The sequence below is a fragment of the Haliotis rubra genome, unplaced genomic scaffold (assembly GCF_003918875.1).
Source record: "Haliotis rubra isolate DU_JTF1 unplaced genomic scaffold, ASM391887v1 Scf157, whole genome shotgun sequence".
NCBI lineage: Eukaryota > Metazoa > Mollusca > Gastropoda > Lepetellida > Haliotidae > Haliotis > Haliotis rubra.
This window is the reverse complement of record NW_025765525.1, coordinates 1,026,890-1,044,153: the sequence shown is the minus strand read 5'-3', so window position 1 is coordinate 1,044,153 and position 17,264 is coordinate 1,026,890. Positions and strand designations below refer to the sequence as shown.

Sequence of the window (17,264 nt, the reverse complement as noted above, 5' to 3'; positions counted from 1 at the left end):
CCTGAGACTAGAAGACACAACGTATTAAAACCTTTAAAAGACCATTTTTGTGCTAGGTATATAGCAAGGTGCTTCTATACCCCTTAGAAAGTTAAAGAGGTTCCATATTTCATGTCACTAAACTATATCAGGCAGATTGTGATATGAAAAACTCAGGAATAACGTTGCATGTATATCTGGAAATTCCAAAGCCTTTTTATACCATATCCACCCTAAGTAGATTAAATTGTTTTTGAAATCTACATAAAATGTACTTTTAGTGTTATCTAGTGCCGTTGGAGAATATTGCAGCAGAATACCATATGCTATGTTGGCCTCTTATCAACATCCTGACGAAGTAGTAATGTATACACTGTCTCTGTGTTGTCATCGTAATAATCAAGAATCATTCACATAATGTAACCTGCATAGAGAACATTTATTAACGCTTTTCATAATAAAAACATTATCTGCATCACATGACGTTGGTCATCTATGTCTGTGTGACATGTATGTTTGTTTGACATGAATGTCTGTGTGACATGTAAGTTTGTGTGACATGTATGTCTGTGTGACATGTATGTCTGTGTGACGTGTTTGTGTGACATGTATGTCTGTGTCATATGTATGTCTGTTTGACATGTGTGTGACATGAATGTTTGTGTGACATGTATGTTTGTGTGTTTGTGTGTGTGTGACATGTATGTTTGTGTGTATGTTTGTATGTTTGTTTGACATTTGTTTGTGTGACATGTATGTTTGTGTGACATGTATGTGTTGACATGTGACACGTATGTGTTTCTGTGACACGTATGTCTGTGTGACATGTATGTTTGTATGACATGTATGTTTGTGACATGTCTGTGTGACATGTATGTCTGTGTGACATATGTCTTGTGTGACATGTATGTTTGTGACACGTATGTTTGTGTGACACGTTTGTTTGTGTCACATGTATGTTTGTGTGACATGTGTTTGTGTGACACGTTTGTTTCTGTGACATGTATGTCTGTGTGGCATGTATGTCTCTGTGACATGTATGTATGTGTCACATGTGTGTTTGTGTGACATATATGTTTGTGTGACATGTATGTTGACATGTGTGACATGTATGTCTTGTGTGACATGTGTGACATGTATGTTTGTGACACGTATGTTTATGTGACATGTATGCTTGTGTGACATGTATGTTTGAGCAGCATGTTTGTTTGTGTGACATTATGTTTGTGTGACACGTATGTCTGAATGACATGTATGTTTGTGTGGCATGTATGTTTGTGTGACATGTGTGTTTGTGTGTCTGTGTGACATGCATGTCTGTGTGACATGTATGTTTGTGTGACATGTCTGTGTGACATGTATGTTTGTGTGACATGTATGTCTGTGTGACATGTATGTTTGTGTGACATATATGTTTGTGTGACATGTATGTTTGTGTGACATGCATGTTTGTGTGACATGTGTGTTTGACATGTATATATGTATGTTTGTGTGACATGTATGTCTGTGTGACATGTATGTTTGTGTGACATGCATGTTTGTGTGACATATATGTCTGTGTGACATGCATGTTTGTGTGACATATATGTTTGTGTGACATGCATGTTTGTGTGACATGTATGTCTGTGTGACATGCATGTTTGTGTGACATGCATGTTTGTGTGACATATGTCTGTGTGACATATATGTGTGACATGTGTGACATGTATGTTTGTGTGACATGTATGTCTGTGTGACATGTGTTTGTGTGACATATGTGTTTGTGACATGTATGTTTGTGTGACATGCATGTTTGTATGACATGTGTGTTTGTCATATATATGTCTGTGTGACACGTATGTTTCTGTGACATGTATGTCTCTGTGACATGTATGTTTGTGTCACATGTGTGTTTGTATGACATGTATGTTTGTCATATATATGTCTGTGTGACATGTGTTTGTGTGACATATATTTCTTGTGTGACATATATGTTGTGACACGTATGTCTGTGTGACATGTGTTTGTGTGGGATATATTTCTTGTGTGACATATATGTTGTGTGACATGTATGTTTGTGTGACATGCATGTTTGTGTGATATATGTGTTTGTGTGACATGCATGTTTGTGTGACATATATGTTTGTGTGACATGCCTGTTTGTTTGACATGTATGTCTGTGCAGCATGTTTGTTGATATGGCATCCATGTTTATGTGGTATCTGTGGACTTTGTTGATTTTGTGAATATATATATTCCACAATAAGATGACATTTCACTTCTGGACCGTAAGTCTATATTCAGCCCATTCCTCTTGCAGTACTGTGACATAAAGAATTGATGGAAAGATCGAAATGGTGACTTTGTGAATGAATTTTAATCACAAACGAAACAGGTACTGGCGGCAGGATGCGCACTGATGTAAACACATCTTACATACAGTCGGGCAAGCCGTTACACGGTCTTCAGGACAGATGGCATGTTTTTCAACAGTTCTAGGTTCAAAATGTAACGTTATTTATTGTAATATAGAGTCGCAGCCAAACAGAACCATCTTCTTCATCGAGGAACAGTCTCTGTCATATTCCCAACACATTCCCTCTTTAAAATCTGCCCAAACCAAGCCGACGCTCCCAACCTTCACCGCCCACTGGCCTCAATCCGAACCCGTTCAAGGGTCTTGAATGGGCGTGCATGGGTTGTTGGTAGCCCTGTGTCTCTTGAGGTTTTCTACCATTTCCTTGAAGTCGGCGAACTTCGCTAGAGAGAAAATGTGATGAGGGTCCTCCATGGAAACAACAGATTTGACTTCATCTCTGGCCTTGACCTTGCCAGCTATGCCAACGCCAAGGGCAAAGACGTTGCTGGCTTGTTGGAGTTCAGAGGCCGCGCGGCGGATATCAATGCCACAATTAGACTGCCCGTCGGTCACGATCAAGGTGTCTTTCACTGTGTAGTCCCGCATACCTGGAAGTGAGTGAGTGAGTGAATGAGTGAGATAGATTTTACGCCGCTTTCAGCAATATCACGGCCCATATTCAGCTTTTGTGCCCACGTGGGGAATCGAACGTGACGAGCGAACGTTTTAACAACTAGGCTACCCCAACGCCCCTTGCCCAGAAGTAATGCATGGACAAATAATCATATCTCCTGTTATTACTAAAGACGTAAGTGTTACGTAAAACGTTGTACCAAGGGTCGGCGGTGTAACTGCATCGTTAAAGCGTTCGCTCTTCACACCGCAAATATGCCCCACATGGGTACAACGTGTGAAGCCCATTCCAGGTGGTGATATTGCTGGAATATTGCTAAAAGCGGCGTAAAACCATACTCATTCATGTTGTACCTCCCGTGCCCCTCCATTGTATCATAAATTACAATTTGATAATACGAATATTGACCGGGATGCTGTCGCTTTCGACTGAATGATAAAGCATTTTTTCAGCTTTCACACCCATGATACATAAATTAAATAAATGAATTTCTAGTAAAGCATTAAAACCACCTCGGTCACATATTGTATTGAGGGATTACACAGCCCAATTTCCTATAAAGGTGTTTACGACCTACCGTAGTCTGTCTCACAGTCCCTGAACCACATTAATTTCCCTACCGCCAAGCCCTCTCTGCAGTGCTAAAGCCCTAAATAAAGCAAGTCTAGATTTCCTCAGGTTCAGGATCTCTGGTCTCCCTAGGGCTCCTTTTCAATATAAATGGGCTTGTTTGTTACTATCAAAATTATATATATTCAGAGACTAAGCCTTAGTCTAGACCTACCGTAAAGGAAACTGAAAACTTTCTTCATGGCCGCCTGCAGCGCGTTTCCGGTGCACGTGTTTCCCTTGTAGTGCCTGAGCTTCTGTACCTTTTCTTTCAAGTCCGCGGGATACTGGGAGTCGCTGAATCGGTGGATGACGGTGACGTTGCTGGCAAACTGGACTATGGCGAGGCGGTTGTTGGTTTTAAGGGGCCCAAAACCACCGCAAAATAAATCAATCATCATGACCACGCCATCTTTCATCAGCTCGAAATCGTCAGTTTCAATGGAACCGGAAGAGTCAAGTACAAGAAGGATATCCCGAACACTTGATCCAGATCCACCGTTGCCGACGTTGTTGGATCCGCCGTTGCCGTTTCCACCATTGTTGCTACCAATACCGTTACCGCCACTGTTGCCGCCGTTTCCGAATCCGCCACCATTGCCGTAGCTGCCGTTGTTGCCGCCGTTGTTGCCGCCGTTGTTGCTGCCGTTGTTGCTGCCGTTGTTGCTGCCATTGTTGCCGCCATTGTTGCCACCGTTATTGCCACCATTAGAGTTCCCGTATCCCACAGAGTTTCCGCCGTTTCCTCCATTGTTTCCGCCATCGCCGTTGTTGCCCCCGAAGTGGTTGAGGAAATCCTCGTCGAAATTATTGCCAACAACATCAGGGTTTTGGAACTTGGGCGATGTGTTGTTTCCTGGGGAGGGACGACAGGCATATGACTTAAAAATGAATGAAATATTGTTGCAAGAAGAATCAAGAACCAATAAATATTAACGTTCACCACCCATCACAAGCAAATGCTATGATTCTGGGTTCGAATCCCCGTTCGCACTAATTATGTTTCTGGTTTTGTACCCGTGCTGGCGTGTTTCTCCAAATCGATTCCTTCTTCCTTCTCTCATTAAGCTTACACACCGTAACGTAACTGGAATACTGTTTAAAGTGACGTTAAAACTCATTCGCTCACTCGGTCACTCATCCCTCACACCCACCATTACGCACTTAATCTCATTCAGTCACCCAATACCCACTCAAACTCACTCACCCAATACATATTCAAACTCACTCACTCATTCACTGACCCAATACCCACTTTAACTCACTCACCCAATACCCACTCAAACTCACTCATCCAGTATGCACTCAAACTCACTCACTCATTCACTGACCCAATACCCACTTTAACTCACTCACTCACTCACTCACCCAGTACTCACTCACTCCCACTCACTCCCATTTCCCGCACCAAACAAGCCCAACATGGGTCTCCTCACCAAGGTAGAGTCCCACGTCGATCACCTGGACCAGCTCGTCCTCAGGGGGACATCCACACCCGTCACTCTCCACCTCCCGTCGTCTCTCGAGGGTACCGAAAGCCAACGTCTTCCACTCCGACCACGGGCTGACCTTGCATGGTTCCTCGCTGTTCGCGGCCCGGATATTTTCATCGTTGAGCGGAGCGTTGGACGTCGGAACGTCGACCACCTCGCCATTGACGGTGCAGAAATCGGCAACGGGATCGTTAGGGTCGTCGAAGCTGTCGTCGAGCAGTTTGATAATGATCTTCTTGATAGCCTTCATCTTCTGTTTGTACTGCTGGCGGAGGTTCTTGAGCTTCGTCTTCAGGAAGCTGTTCGCGCTCTTACAAGCGCTCGGGCGTTTCTGTCCGCCATATTGGTACTCAGTTTCTTCAACGTGCGACTGGTCATTCTGATAATTCACGTCCAGACGCGTCTTGTTTGTCTTCGTCACTTCCTTCCGGGTCAGTTGGTGGCCATCAGGGGCCCGACCCTCCGCGGGATACCCTGCGTTGTCGATCCACTGTAGGTGGTCAGGTAACTGTTGACGTTTGTCGTAGGGTGCAGCTACACTGAGAGCATGGGACAAGCCCAATATACTCACTATCGCCAGGGTGATCAGACCTATGTCGCTCGCCATTTCTATACCTGTAGCGATAAAATATTATTATCATTATATGGATATTTATATAGCGCTATAGTCCATTCCATGCACATGCATGCTCATCGATCATTGGATGTCAATCTCAACGGCACATGGTATTTTCAATCTCAACTCCCTGGGGATCATACAACTCGTGCAGCACTAGTTAATGTGGCTTTCCCATCTTTTCGAGGTACCCATTCACAGCTGGATGGACTGGGACACATAGTCACAGTACTTTGTCCAAGTTTACTGCACGTTGATGTACCCGCAACTAGGTGTTTGCACGTATTCATGTGGCCACCATCTGGTCATTTACCAACGGGGTTTTGTGTACTGTACACTAGGGGTTGTGACAACACCGAAAGAGTCTGCACACAAAGTTGACTCCAAGGTTTTTACACCCAGTCCCGGCACCTTAAACTCGCTATCACTACCCTGGCTGCTTACTTGTAGACACCTCACCCACCACGATAAAATATAAAAGGTGATAACTGCGATATACATGAATGAATTAGCGAGTTCGGTTTAATGATGAATTTATCACTAATTTGAAAATGATTTGGCGCAAAAGGGGGTCGAACAGCTATGGAAGCGTCACAATCTTCTTCTTTTTTCAGCATCTACGTAGATGAATGTATGATCTACGTGGATGAAATTATCTCTTACGAAGATGTGCGTATCACCTACGAAGATGTGTGTATCACCTACGAAGATGTGTGTATCACCTACGAGGATGTGTGTATCACCTACGAAGATGTGTGTATCACCACCTACGAGGATGTGCGTATCACCTACGAAGATGTGCGTATCACCTACGAAGATGTGTGTATCACCTACGAGGATGTGCGTATCACCTACGAAGATGTGCGTATCACCTACGAAGATGTGGGTATCATCTACGAAGATGTGGGTATCACCTACGAAGATGTGCGTATCACCTACGAAGATGTGCGTATCACCTACGAAGATGTGCGTGTCATCTACGTAGAGGCAGGTATAATCTACTTAGATGAAAGTATCTTCTGTGAGGTTGATGAACATTTTTTAGACTTTGGTACGACCACACTTCCACGTGGAGTAGCGCAGGAGCGCAGGATTAAGAGAGTGTTAAAAATGGAGAATTAACATTTAAATATTGAACCATTATGTAAATAAAACTGTTTAAATTATACTAATGCGTTAATACCTATCCACCCGTCTCAATAAAGTGCTACCGAGTCTCCACTCGCCCACTGGATGTGATTCTAAATCAAGTATGCGTCACAATATAGTTTCCTGAAATAGACAAAACCCATTTCTCTAGTTTCTGTTGAAGTGGGTGCAAGTTGTTGAGCTCTTGTTGAACACATGTGCATGTATGTCGGCGTACAACAACGGGCTGACCTATGATATTTAGACACAACAAAATGACGTAAAATAGTTTAACAAAAAATATTTCCGGAAAAAGTTGAGAACATTGCAAAATATTCACTCAACCTGCCGGATGTGGTTGAAATAACATTCCGCGGGCGCTGCTATCAAATTCAGTGTAGAAAGCCTAGTTGGAATAGCCTTGTGGTTAAAGCGTTCGCTCGTCCTCGACGAAGACGCGAGTTCGATTCTATGTGTGAAGTTAATTTCTAGTATTCCTCGCTGCTGGAATAGTGATATTTGAAAGGCTTCGTAAAACTATACTTACTCCATCGCTTCGACAAAATGGAATACCCACTACAAGGACACGAACCAGTCAATTTCAGTTCCACTACAAACGACAGCACTGTATAACGTTAAGAATAATACTTCTCTGTTAAGGGTTTTCCTAACCCCCCAGAAACAATAAACCGAAGTATCCAAACAATCCTTCAAACAATCTCAGATCAAAACACGACCACAACAAGCAGCATGGTCATGTAACTGTGATCACTGTGGCTATTGTTTCGTGTCGTGGACAACAACAAATTTCCAAGTTTGGTTTTCATTAAGAGTTAATAGCCGAATATTTCCCCTGTCTGAATCTCATTATCCGCCCCCGAGGTCGGCGACAAAGCTGGGATATGTTCCCTATTGGCACAGGTTGTGGAGCCTGAGGCAGCGCATTGCATTAACGCTGTGTGGAGTTCAGGAGTCACTGTACTAATGATTTAAAGACGGATCCAGGTTTGAATCACTACTTCCCCTGTCCTACCGAGACTAGTTTTTCCCGTAATTGTTCAAGAGCAACAAGGCTCGGGCCCATTTGCTGTCGTTAACAGGTTTGAGTTAGGTCAAGAACACAATTGGCCACTCGCCCCCACTGTATCTTGACGTGGGCTGTACAAATTGTAAAATTACTTCATCATCCCAATTAATGGTCCCAGTTACAGTGTCGTAAATACTTCCATGCTTCGAATGTTCTTGAACAGCTCTTCAAGCAGTTCTTAACAGCCAGCCACTATTTTCTTCTCCTTTATATTCGACCGATCGGGGTAACACAGATGAATTATTGATTTAGTCAGCAAGTTCAAGAAGGGCTTCAGATAGGTCCTAAAAGGCCTGTGGATGGGCTCAAAATTGGCTGCTAGGAGGTTGTGTTAAGGAAGAGGGTGTGTGAGGTGAGGTGAGGTGAAATTGGGTTTAACGTCGTGCTTGAGAATATTTCGCTCATATGACTACGTGCATGCGTGTGTATGTGTACGTGCGGCTGCTTGTACTAGCCCAGACTTAAGCTGGTTTTATAGTGCTAGCCCACTGAGATACCATGCCGCAGTGAAGCATGAATACCCCACTCAGACACATTATACTGACTCGAGCCGACCAGTCCTTGATGTACCCATTAATGCCGAGCGCCAGGCAGGGACCAACAAGTACCATATTTTAACGTCTTTTGGTATGACGCGGTCGGAGAGGGTGTGTAGATGGGTCCTAAATGGGCAATGGACGGTCTCAAACAGGGCTCTAAATGGGCCCCAGATAGGCTGTAGGAAAACTGTATGAGGGATTGATGGAATTACATGAAGATTGAATCGATGGGCAAAAAATAGTGAGTGTGAGTGAGTTTAGTTTTACGCCGCACTCAGCACTATTCTAGCTATATGGTGGCCATCTGTAGATAATCGAGTCTGGACCAGACAATCCAGTGATCAACAGCATGAGGCTCAAAAATAGACTCCAGACAGACTGTATGAGGGATAGATAGGTATAGATGGGTTATAAATGGGCTGTGGTTTGGCCCCAAAGGGGTTCTACATGGGCCAAAGGGAGGCGATATGAGGGCTGTGTAAGCGATAGATGGGTGTAGATTGGGGACAGATTAGTCATAAATGGACTGTGAATGGCCTGCAAATAGGCTCTAGATGGGCTGCACTTTGGATCTGGACGGGCTCCAGACCGTCTGTATGAGGGCTTTGTAATAGATAGATGCAGACTAGACGGTCCTAAAGGGGCAATGAATAACCTTTTGATGGGCCACACGTAGGCTGTAGCAGCTTTAAGATACACCCTTAGTGTGATCTAGGTTAAAAATTATTGTGACTAAAGCATAGATTTAAAAAAAAATTAAACGAAACTCATATTTTGTGTTTCACGTCAAGCGATGGCATATTCCACTTTTAGCCACGATCCAATTTCAGACAGTGCAGTGATTGTATCAGTCATTCTGTGACAGATGGACCCGCTTAGACAGTGTTAGTTTCTTGTCCTCACAAAAACTCTTGACTTCCTATTCTTTTACACTCAATTACGCCAGCGGTCCCTCCCCCTTATCCAGCATGGAAAGCACATGGCCGACGGCAACAATTACACACGGGTTACACCGAGCAACATGGCCGTTACGATAACCCGTCCCACCTGGTGTTTATCAAATATTGTCGGTACAGTCGGATGATCAAACACCTGACATTATGATATGCAGTTGAGGAAATATACAATCTGTAATGTGAGGCAGGATTAGTGTATCGTCACGTGCTGGAGTGAGGGATAATTGTTCCCCCCTCGTTGGGCGACAGGGGATGTCTCACACGTGTCACCGTCTCGCTTTGCTTAATGTGTAAAACTCTTATCCTCTCCTCTTCTAAATATCAGCAAACTTTGACAACTATTCACGTAGATACAGGATTTATTTGCGTTCACGGACGTGTTTAAGCCAATCTGATTCCCGTGTTTTGCGATAATGTCTATAGTGTACAATGTAGGACAGAAATAGCATGTAATCGTGCTCTCGTTACGAGGAGAACAAGTAGATGTCTGTGGTCGAGGAACAGTAGGTAAACTAGATCAAACTATCTGCACTGATAGATTCCATTGAAGCACGTGCACATGTACGTGCGAAGGAGAGTGAACGTATGTTGTTATATGGGCAGGGCTAGAGCGTTTACGTACGACTTTGGACAGGGTCATTTTCCACTGATATTGTAACCTGCAAATGCGGTTGAAGGACTTGACAAGCATGGAACCAAGAGTGAGTGAGTTTAGGTTTACGCCGCACTCAGCAATATTCCAGCTATATGGCGCCGGTCTGTAAATAATCGAGTCTGGACCAGACAATCCAGTGATCAACAGCATGAGCATCGATCTGCGCAATTGGGAACCGATGACATGTGTCAACCAAGTCAGCGAGCCTGACCACCCGATCCCGTTAGTCGCCTCCTACGGCAAGCATCGGGTACTGAAGATCAATTCTAACCCGGATCTTCACGAACGAGCCCAAGCAATATAACGGTGGGGAACACCAGAAATGACTTCCACGCATGTGGGGAATGGAACCTGGGTCTTCAGCGTGACGAACGAACGCTTTAACCACTAGGCTACCGCAAAGAGCGCATACGAGTAACACGTAATTTACACCCTTGTAGACGAAGATAAATATTGAAAAGACCTTAAGACGAAACGCATCTGCGAGAGAATTGTGGTCCGTACTGAACAGATGATGGAAGACATTTGCGGAAATCGCTGCCGCAGATTACAAGCAGGTTTTTGTTGAAATGTTACTGATGGACTTCAAAGCCCTACGTTTGCGCCAGTGACACGATGGGCTGAGGTGTAAATGAGTTTTAACGTCCAAGATGATTGCACTTATTTTTAAGATGTTTCGGTAAAAGATCCTGGGCCCCAATTACACATTTTTCTGCGATAAAGTAAAGCTTTTGAGTAACGCCACAATTAGCTGTCGTCATGACGCTGTTCCGGTTACCTCCCCAATGTTTTTTGTATCCATGTATCCATCGTTCATTCATTATTTTCAAGCAATATGGTGCATCCACACCAATTACCGATCGGAGACTTTGAGAGAACCTTTCCATTTTTTAATATTTAGAAGATAAAGCTACTCTGTTTTTAATTTTGCGGTCCTTTATCGTTGATTTAAGACCGCTAAATGGAATTTAAAAACCGAACGCGTTAGTGTGAGTATCACACAATGTCGTGCTAGAATATTACTTTGGGAAGAATTATGGCAAAGATGACGTTAACATTTCTCATGCCACGCAGTTTACCCCTGCCGTGCCGCGCCGTCGAACCTGCCATACACGTCGACTGAAACGAGCATCACTAAACGGGCCTCTTTATTAAACTGGCGCGGCCGGGTAGCCGAGTAGTTAAAGCCTTCGCTCGTCACGCTGAGGCCCGGGTTCGATTTCACACTTAGTTATAATGTAAGAAGCCCATTTCTGGAGTTCCCCGCCGCGATATTGTTGGAATATTGCTATAAGCAGGGTGTAACCCGTGTCACCGACTCCAAGCAACATAACACCGAACTCACTCTTTTTATCTGTAGTAGCCTTGTGGTTAAAGCGTTCGCTCGACACGCCGAAGACCTGGGTTCGATTCCCCACATGGCTGCTATGTAAGAAGCTCATTTCTGGTGTCCCCCCGCCGTGATATTGCTGGAATATTACTAAAAGCGGTGTAAAACCAAACTCACTTGCTCACTCACTACTTTGTTCGACAACGCACATTATAGTCGATACATTCTCTAATCTAAAGCAGTGCCTGTCAACTGGACATTTAATCAAATCAAATGTAAACTGTCGGTTTTAATGTACCATTTACCAATTCCATATGCATCAGCAAACGGGGCTAGCAGCTGAAATTTTCGAAAGTCGGATGTCAACCGCAACACAAAACGTCCAAGTCACGAGACCTCTATTCACAATTTGCAGATTATAAAGGACAAAAGTTGCGGCGCACTCCGCATAACAATATTTTCTTTCCAAATCGTCAGCTATGCGCCATGGGCGAGGGTTGCTTGCCGCCACATTGTAACGTCCTGCCGCCAATATTTATCTAAACAGTTGTGTCTGGTTGCCAACCACTAAGTATTTATCTGAGCCATGTAGGTAAATATATTACATATGTGGTAAGCATGCTGTGATACCGATGTCGTGTGAGCCACACGACACGGAACCGACATAGTTCAAAACCAGACACAGTACTTAGTCCAATATGGCGGCTTTCAATGACGGCGCGATCGTGTCACCTTGACCTTCACAAATAGCCTGCACTCTGATTATGTCACCTCACAATATGATTTAAAGGTTAATTAGAATAAAATGTCAATCTATACATTTCGCAATAGATTTTAGATCTTCACCTATGAGATTGACTCTTGAGTATATTTCGAACCATACGATCCCGGGTCTTCAGCGTGACGAGCGAACGCTTTAGCCAGTAGGCTACCCCACCGCTCTAACCATGATCGAAAGAGTGAGTGAGTTTAGTTTACGCCGCTTTTAGCAATATTATAGCAATATCCCGGCGGGGCACACCAGAAATGGGCTTCACACATTGCACCTATGTGGGGAATCGATCCCGGGTCTTCAGCGTGACGAGCGAACGCTTTAGCCAGTAGGCTACCCCACCGCTCTAACCATGATCGAAAGAGTGAGTGAGTTTAGTTTCCGCCGCTTTTAGCAATATTATAGCAATATCACGGCGGGGACACCAGAAATGGGCTTCACACATTGCACCTATGTGGGGAATCGATCCTGGGTCTTCAGCGTGACGAGCCAACGCTTTAGCCAGTAGGCTACCCCACCGCTCTAACCATGATCGAACCATTGAGCAAACGCGTTAACCAACGCGCTATTCCACAATCGTTTAACTGTGTATTGCTTGTTTTTCATTGTCAGTTACCAATTATATATGTGTTTTTAAAGAAACTGTAACAGTGACTTAACCGTATTTCGCAGACCACCCCTCTCTTACTCCCTGCTCCAAAGCCTGAATAGATGCATCTCCTACAGTGAAACATAGTGTACAGTCTGTTTGCAGTGAAAACGTACCGATGAATTTCACTTTAAACAAAAAAGTAAATCAAATAAAGTGAAATTAATATTACGAATCGTCATAATTTTACCTTGCCAATTGAACATTTAAATCTCAGCATTTTAGTCATCTTAGGATAAAAGTTGTTTAACAAAAGATCATACATTGAAATCTCTATGCAGTAGTTGGAACAGTGAAACAAACGCACGTGCGGTTTCGTGATGAGCGTTAACTTAGACCAACTCTACGTGTTCTCGGTGTTCATTTAATGTACATACCCCATTGTAATACAAAAATATAATAGCGATTTGAAACTATGATCGTTTGTTAAACTACTTTGTTTGTTTAAATTGAAATTCATCGGTACGTTTTCCCTGAAAACAGACTATAGTAATGGTGAATATGAGCTTACAGGAGGTAGCGATACAGGGAAGCCGGATACTTCGCCCGGGGCTGCAGTCTGATATTTGTATTGTGATATTATTCCCTAGACAAGGCCATGACGCACTGAAAGACGTACATTGACATTTAGAAACGTGTCATTAAAGGCAACACACTGTCCAGGATAAAACCTAAGTAAAAATATACATTGTGAGGTTTCCTATTCTGGTTTTTCCGCGTTCGTGACTCGGAATGTTCCACAGAGCAATGCTGGCATTGTGTGTTAATGGAAATGCACTTAATGCATGTCGCTGCGATGCTGGTAAACAAGCTTGCGCCATGTACGCCTGATTTCAAATACGATTATCTGACGAACAGAAAACTGACAGCTTTTCAAACCTTTTTCTTTAATTTTAGATAAAACCTTTCAAACTTTGTAAGAGGTTTGTCCAACGAGATATTAAACAAGAAATGCTTTATGACAAGAACTTTCATCGGAAATGTATCCACAGGGGAATCAGTATACATGTTAGTTCAAAATGAGACCGCTAAGTTGTTTAATTGAAAAATTCTTAAGAAATATTATTATCTTATCATACATCTATACACCACACTAATCCATATGATATCTGCGCAAATGCGATTTTCAACCCGATTCAACCTTGATCCGTATGCATTCAAGTTTTCATTGACACAACCCAAGCTGCGCTAGGGGATTTTTACATCCACCTGACATATCGGGTACCCATTAACTGCTGGAAAAAACCCAAACATTTTCAGTAAGTCGCATGCCCAGGATGACACCATACGTTTTCTCACTATGTTGTGGTTGTATGACCGTACTCGTTTCTCCTCCATCTGGTGTTATATGTAGCCTAGTGGTTAAAGCGTTCGCTCACCACGCCAAAGACCCGGGTTCGATTCTCCACATGGGTACAATGTGTGAGCTTCTTTTCTGGTGTCTCCCACCATGATATTGCTGGAATATTGCTAAAAACGGAGTAAACCATGTTCACTCACTGTTCATCTGAGTGAGTTCTTTACAAGGAGGGGGCGGTGGGGTAGCCTAATGGTTAAAGCGTTGGCTCGTCACGCCGAAGACCCGGGTTCGAATCCCCACATGGGCACAATGTGTGAAGCCCATTTCTGGTGTACCCCGCCGTGATGTTGCTGGAATATTGCTAAAAGCGGCGTAAAACCAAACTCAGTCAGTAAGTCTTTACAAGGAGTGATCTGTACACTACGGGTAGTGACAAAGCTGTGAAAAACTTAAAACATTACACATAATTAAAAAACATACATCTCTGCAAACATAATTTTAAAAACCTGTAGTTTGGGTTGGAGGTTAGGTGGACTGAACCTGACATAACCGCCATGACCTCAATATGGAACATCAGTTTGTTGTTCCACTAATAACCCACACCCCCTTGTAGCCGTAGAAGCGTAATCATTTACACACCCAGACCACTGCGGACAATAGTACCACATGTATCGCCGAGACTGGTTCTATCTTCCTGGCCACAGTGAAGTGGTGCCAGGTCACTCGCAGACTTACCTGAACCATTACTTACATGATTACCTGAACGAATACTCACAGACGTACCAGCACGATTACGGACAGACTTTTCCTGCATGATTACGGACAGACTTACCTGCACGATTACGGACAGACTTACGTGCACGATTACGGACAGACTTACGTGCACGATTACGGACAGACTTACGTGCACGATTACGGACAGACTTACGGACAGATTCACCTTCACGATTAGGGACAGACATTACCTGCACGATTACTCACATACATACCTGCACGATTACTCACATGGTTACCTGAACGAATACTCACAGACGTACCTACGCAGTTTCTTTCAGATTCACCTGCATAATCGATCACGGGCTTACCTGCACAATTAATCACATGATTACCTGAGTGAATACTCACGGACTTACCAGCTGACTTACTGACAGGCTGACATGAACGATTACTCATTGACTTACCTGTAGTGAGTCAGAAACTTCACCCGACGATACCTTGTATTCGGATATATGATGTATATTGTATTGTGTTTATTGGAGCAACATAGAATATGAATCTAATCAGAAATGAATTCCACCTTTAACATACCCAGTTGTAAATTATTGGATACATGCTGCATGACAATCGAGCATTAATCTTATGATTAATTCTATTCTGCCAATGGTAACGCTCTTTGTTGGAAGATTTTTATACCCTGATTTGTTTTAAGCATGATTTATTAAATGGTAAAAAATATTGGGTAAACCATGTCCCATTTACGTAGACCTTGTTATATGAGTTTGCCAAACAATTTATGGATATAAACTCTACTCGAGTAATTGACCATAATTAAAAAAACCCAAACATTTTCACCTAAACCTTTGTTTTTAATAAAGAATGTGACCATTATCAAATAAGAGATCAATTGTTAGGCGTAAAAACTATATTGTAAGATATATACAATTATACATTACTGACTGTGGTGTTTAACAAACACGCAAACTATCTGAAATACCAAAAATTCCAAAGAAAAACAAAACACAAATTCTACGATTAAAACATTACACATAACACAAAGTACATCACCATAGTCGTGATGAGAGGCGCGTTGCTGCCTACAAGGCATTAGAACCTCATTCACTCACTCACCCCAGCTGATCAAATCATGACACAAGAAATGAGAGCCTTACCTTTAAAGCGCTGGCGGGCACCGACCGATGCGTGTGAGTAGGTGAGTGTTAAGTCTCGAGGGACGTGTAGTATATATAGTTTACATGGATACCCCGCCTTGTTGGTATTATCACGTGTGTGGACTGTAGCTTTGAGGAACTTCTTTCTGTCTTGACTGAGCCACAAATGGAGACCCCGGCTTGAGGGTAAACATGACGAACCCAACGTGTGGTGTACATACACTGTCGACAGCCATGCGCAAATCATCAGATAGGGGGGAAATTTGAGATCAGCCAATCACACGGAGGATGGCTTGCAAAGTTGAAGAAAACACTTTTAAAGATTTCTTTATTTTTAAGCCTGTGACATTAAGTTTTTTGTGGGAAAGTTTTCCAGTGCCGTTTGGTTATTTGCTTCATGTGTAGAATAAGTACACAAACCGTTTAACTTTAGATACTGGGTTCGAAAACATAATTATGGATTATTCAGTATCTGTAAACATTGAATACAATTTAACTTAAGAATGTGGGGGACAATCAAAGATGTTCACTAATTCATGTGATGATTGTAATTACATTTATAATTAATGAAGTATGCATGTATCTACTTGTTTCTGTACGGGTACGCACTAGGGTCGTTAGAGTCAACAGGTGCTTCTGGGTGTGTTTGGAAACGTGAGTGAGTGAGTGAGTTTAGTTTTACGCCGCACTCAGCAATAGTCCGGCTATATGGCGGCCTTAAACGTGTATATAATTAACTCCTTACAAGTTGAATATACCAAATATAATTTATTCGACTACAGAATAACTCCAACATTACTTTGTTGGTTTGTTTGTTGTATATCGTCGCGGGGGGTGGGGTAGCCTCGTGGTCAAATGGTTTCTGCCCATTTCTGGTGTCACCCGCCGTGATATTGCTGGAATACTGCAAAAGGCGGCGTAGAAGTAAAGTCACTCACTGTTTATCGTCGCACACAACATTTTTTCAGCTAAATCACTGCGTTCTGTAAATACTCGAGTCTGGACCACACATTCCAGTGACTGACACTATTGGGAACCGATGACATGCGTCAACCAAGTCAGCGAGCCTGACACCGGTACCGCTGGTCGACTCTTACGACAAGCATGGGTCAAGTGTGCTGAAGACCAGTTCCAACCTTCCTGAAAAAAAACCCCAACAACAACACCAAAAAATATATATTCATTTTCTGGTTTGGCTAATGAATGTTACAGTGTACACTCAAAGTGCGTGTTTCTTTACGCCGCACTTAGCCATATAAGCATTGTCACAGCAGGAGACACGGCAAATGT

General features: G+C 43.0%; 1 protein-coding gene across 1 annotated transcript; it reads right to left on the bottom strand.

Moving 5' to 3' along the window:
• Window positions 1–2,316: 2,316 nt before the first annotated feature.
• On the bottom strand, window positions 2,317–16,157 carry LOC124271074 (collagen alpha-1(VI) chain-like). Its single transcript, XM_046706144.1, has 4 exons — window positions 15,975–16,157; window positions 4,997–5,668; window positions 3,736–4,416; window positions 2,317–2,925 (listed from the first exon to the last, which is right to left on the bottom strand). Exons 2-4 carry the CDS (start codon window positions 5,658–5,660, stop codon window positions 2,630–2,632), a joined length of 1,641 nt encoding a protein of 546 aa, XP_046562100.1. The 5' UTR covers window positions 5,661–5,668; window positions 15,975–16,157; the 3' UTR covers window positions 2,317–2,629.
• Between the last annotated feature and the right edge of the window lie 1,107 nt (window positions 16,158–17,264).

Coding starts and splice junctions, on each gene's coding strand:
- LOC124271074 (XM_046706144.1), bottom strand. CDS start 5,660: ATGGCGAGCGACATAGGTCTGATCACCCTGGCGATAGTGAGTATATTG. Junction 4,417..4,996: donor CGACGTGGGACTCTACCTTG/GTGAGGAGACCC, acceptor GTCCCTCCCCAG/GAAACAACACATCGCCCAAG. Junction 2,926..3,735: donor AGTTTTCAGTTTCCTTTACG/GTAGGTCTAGAC, acceptor ACTCACTTCCAG/GTATGCGGGACTACACAGTG.